This window comes from Elgaria multicarinata, chromosome 3 (genome assembly GCF_023053635.1).
Source record: "Elgaria multicarinata webbii isolate HBS135686 ecotype San Diego chromosome 3, rElgMul1.1.pri, whole genome shotgun sequence".
Taxonomy (NCBI): Eukaryota; Metazoa; Chordata; class Lepidosauria; order Squamata; family Anguidae; genus Elgaria; species Elgaria multicarinata.
This window is the reverse complement of record NC_086173.1, coordinates 12,579,190-12,583,488: the sequence shown is the minus strand read 5'-3', so window position 1 is coordinate 12,583,488 and position 4,299 is coordinate 12,579,190. Positions and strand designations below refer to the sequence as shown.

General features: G+C 44.9%; 1 protein-coding gene across 1 annotated transcript; it reads left to right on the top strand.

Moving 5' to 3' along the window:
* Positions 1–855: 855 nt before the first annotated feature.
* LOC134393917 (olfactory receptor 13H1-like) lies at positions 856–1,779 on the top strand. The gene has a single exon (XM_063118945.1). The coding sequence runs from the start codon at positions 856–858 to the stop codon at positions 1,777–1,779; it is 924 nt and encodes a 307-aa protein (XP_062975015.1).
* The last annotated feature ends 2,520 nt before the right edge of the window (positions 1,780–4,299 follow it).

Below are 4,299 nucleotides of genomic sequence, written 5' to 3'. Positions count from 1 at the left end.
ATTAAAGCAGATTTTTTTAGGTGCTGTTTATGTGTGACTAAAAGGATACTGAATTGCTGTCTCATAATAGGGTTCAGTTGATTTCAGATGTGAAATTATTCAAACCTTCTTACTGCTTTTTTGCACTTGATGATACATCATGACGTTGCTCACTTTGTTTCAAACAAGCACAGGGTCTAAGTGATGGTGAATCTCCCCCTGTGAAGGAACAACAAAAATGACCCTGTTGATGTCTTAGCTTCTGTGAGGTCAGTGGTTTGGTTGGTTGGGCTTCGGGATTTTTGGACAGATCAAGCATGAATGTGTTTTAAATTAAAAGAGAAAACATACAAGATACCTAAAGTACAACAGAAAATCAACTCCAATCCATACACCAGCACTTTCCAACCTTGTGCCCTCCATATGCCTTGGACTAAAACTCCCATCATTCCCAGGTAGCATGGTCATTGACCATACAGCAACACACATACACACAACCACAAAGGGCAAAACAGCTGAGAGCCTTCCTCCAGAATAAATCATATTATGATTAATTCATTTATAGTGTGCTCACATACAAAAACAAATGTATTCAAAGTAACAGTTGCTTGATATCATATATGTATCTATCCCATTCTTCCTCCAAATGATAGATGACATTACTATACGTAAAAGAGGGGGGTGCTTAACCCTCTCCCATCCTGTTGCTTTCCCACTGCCAATCACTCTTCCCAAAGCTAATTTTTCTTTTTTAAAGAACAACCTTCCAAATCCTATTACCCATGTTTGTGTTTAACATTAGGTAAGACCCTCAGAGCACCTTACAATGGTTCTGGGTTAGCCTCAATGTTAGTTAATTTTATCTTCACAGGTACTATGGAAGAATGGAATAATGCAACCACGGTGACTGAGTTTGTGCTTGTTGGGCTCTCCAGAAACACCCAAGTGCGTGCTGCTCTGTTTGTCCTCTTCTTGGTCATGTATCTGATCGCAGTAGCCGGGAATGGTCTCATTGTGGTGTTGATTGTGTTGGATTCACACCTCCATACGCCCATGTATTTCTTCCTCAGCAACCTCTCCTTCATCGACGTCTGCTATGTCACCACCTCCATCCCGCAGATGCTGGTGCATTGCTTCACAGACAGGCCCATTATCCCCCTGGGCAGATGTTTTGCACAAATGAGCATTGCTCTCTTTTTAGCAGTGGCCGAGTGCCTTTTGCTAGCGGTCATGGCTTACGACCGCTTTGTGGCGATATGCTACCCTCTGCGTTATAGCCTCATCATGAGTCGAAAGGTGTGCAGCCAACTGGCAGTCAGCTTGTGGGTCAGCTCTTTCTTCTTGACCATTGTCCCCTTTTTCAGCATGCAGGCACGCTTGTGCGGGCGGAATGTGGTGAATCATTTCAAGTGTGAACTCCAGGCCGTGTTGAAACTGGCCTGCTCTGACACCCATGCGAGTGGGCTTAGCATGATGATAACCAGCGTCTTCACTCTGGTTTTCCCCTTCTCCTTTGTCCTAGTGACCTATGGACGCATTGGTCTAGCTGTTCTACGCATCCGCTCAGCCAAAGGCCGGGGTAAGGCCTTGTCAACCTGTGGCTCTCATCTAGCTGTGGTGGGCATTTATTATGGCACAATGGTGGCCATGTACCTCAGGCCTCAGGCCAAGACTTTCTCTGACAGGGAAAAAGTGGTGGCCGTCTTTTATGGGGTTGTGATCCCCATGCTCAACCCCATGATCTATAGCCTGAGGAACAGGGATGTGAAGGGAGCACTCTGGAAACTGTTTGGGAAGTAGGGAGGGAGAGAAAAACACTTCAGAAAGTGATGTCCTTCTTGATAGATATTCTATCAAGAAAAGCATGTGTAGTGTTCTATAATTCTATATTAAATTATTACTATTAACAATATTATTGTTGTTGCTCATGCTGCAGTTTTTAACATAGTTGTTTGTTTGTTTGTTTGTTTGTTGTATAGTAACTGTAGCCAAAGACTTTAAACAAACTCCAACAGGACATTACTCTCCTCTCTGCTCCTTTGCAATCCCAACCACCCAAATCTGCTCCAGAGGGTCCCCATCTTGCCAAAACCCACCAATTAAATTCCCTACTAAGATTCTGTTGTTCTAGAAGTGTGGTTGGGCAGGTAAAAAAGTATCACATGATTCTGATTATCTGGGCCACTGCCTTGGCTGTGCTGAGATACCAGCTTCATCAGGTCCATCACTCCTTCATCTGCCAGCCCAGGAACCCTGCAGCATCTGAGCACATGTGCACTCAGCTTTGATCTTTAGCTCCTTCTTCCAAAATGATATCACATTATAGTAGACAAAGCTACAGGTAAATCTTCCCTCATCTTACCTAGACTTGTGATTAACTCACAGACTGAGATGAGGCAACTGAACTCCCTTCATGGCATCACACAAATGCCCTACCATAGAAAAAAATTAGATGCCCTACCAGCTCTTGCAGGGCCTTCAAGCTGGTCTTCTATGGTTTAAGCTTTTCTAGCCAGCAGCATAAGTCCTCCATCTATCCTTGCTTCCAGATAAGGTCTTTACTGTGCAGTCACTCTGCTGCATTCATGCATTTTTACTGCTTTTCAGACAATGACATCTTCTATTTGTAGCCCTCCTTTGTTTTCCCACTGACCTTTGAAAGTTAACCCTAAGAGCCCTCTGTCTGGAAGCACCCTTATTCCATGAGACCCCACACAATTGTCCTTTGGTATCAAATTCTGTTCCCCAAAATGTTAGATGTTGCATAGCAAATTCTGTTTTTTCTTTGGTTAGAAGCTTTCCCAAGGCAGATGTTAAGCTCCCAAACTCCCATATTATTGCTAACACTGGTCTGCGCTTTTGGCACCTGCAAACTAAAAGATCAACCAACCAATGTACCATGCTCATGGAATTGGGGTGCCTCCTCAAAGTCCACCCTGACACTATACTGAACCTCTCAATGGCTGCACAGGATACAGTGCACCCCATACGGAGTGCCACAGGGAGTGCATATCACAGGGAGCATGTAATACTGATCAGTAATAGCAGGTCAGAATCCTCAGGTTGGACTGGTAGAATCAGGGATGCAGACTTTATATTGTGTTTGCCCAAGAAGGCTTCTTTTCCTACAGTGCCATACCACTTGGACTGCACTGAACATTTGTGTAGCAGACTTGCTATGGCATCATCCACCAACTCCTCCCTAGGATAAGCTAGGTGAACCTAAACACACCTGGCATCTTTTTTGGTACCACTGCCAAAGTTGACACTTTGAGGGAGATGGTGGGCAAGGTCTCAAAAGGACCAGAAATCCTCCCCTTTTCCAGTTGTTTAGACAATTTCCCCCCCACACCATGGCCTCCACGTCAATAACAGAACAGAGGTACTTAGCCATGTGGTGTCTGTGGGCCTTGGTATGGGAACTTAAAAACAAGCCCAAACCACAAATAAAAGTAATCAGCATTTTCTTTTTTGGATTTCTCCCCAACAGACAATGCAGAGGCTCCAGGTTAATTAGACTGGGGCTCTTTTGTCAGAAGCCATCCTCCACCTCCACCTCTTATAGAGTTGTGCTGTTCCCTGGTTCCCACTTTGTTAAATTTGCCCTTCGGGCATCTGCTGAATGGGTGAGCTCTACCAGAACTGGAAGATTTGTGTTGGTATCTTCAGAGATGGCAATATCCCCATTGAGCTAAATTATCAGCAGAGCAAGTAGGATTGAACCTTTGCCCCGCCTGCTCACACAATGGGGCCACAGTTGCTGAATGGACAAATAAGTGTCTACTGTTGGCCCAGTCGCCCTCTGCAGGCCTGACATGGTGGGCTTGCTGTTTATTCCACTGCAAAACCAGGTTAATGGCTGCCCTTGTTCCAAATGCCTCATCATAACGTAACCAAGTGAGTTCCATGGAAGTGATCTCAAGGTGGCTTAAAATAAGAAGGATATAAAACTAATACATCAACGGAACATAAAACACCAATCAGAGGGGTCAACACCTTGGTTAGATTCTTTAGAGTGCTGCTGGTTCTGACTAAAACCTAGAATGGATTCACAGCCCCAAGCTAAATCAGAGCCATCAGCCTCCCCTGGGACGGGTGGTAGTAGGCAGCAGAGGTGATAGAGCGCTTCACTGAGATAAGTGCACTCCAGTTGTTTGGTTTACCTCAGCCCAGCACTGTAAAGAGAAGCACTGGGCAAGGCAACAATCTGGGCCCCATATCCAACATCTGCATCAGGGGCAAAACCCAGAGGCCTTGGAGTAAGAAAGAGGATGGCCTGGCCTACTGGTTTTTTTTTAATTTTATTTAAAGAGCTGGCCC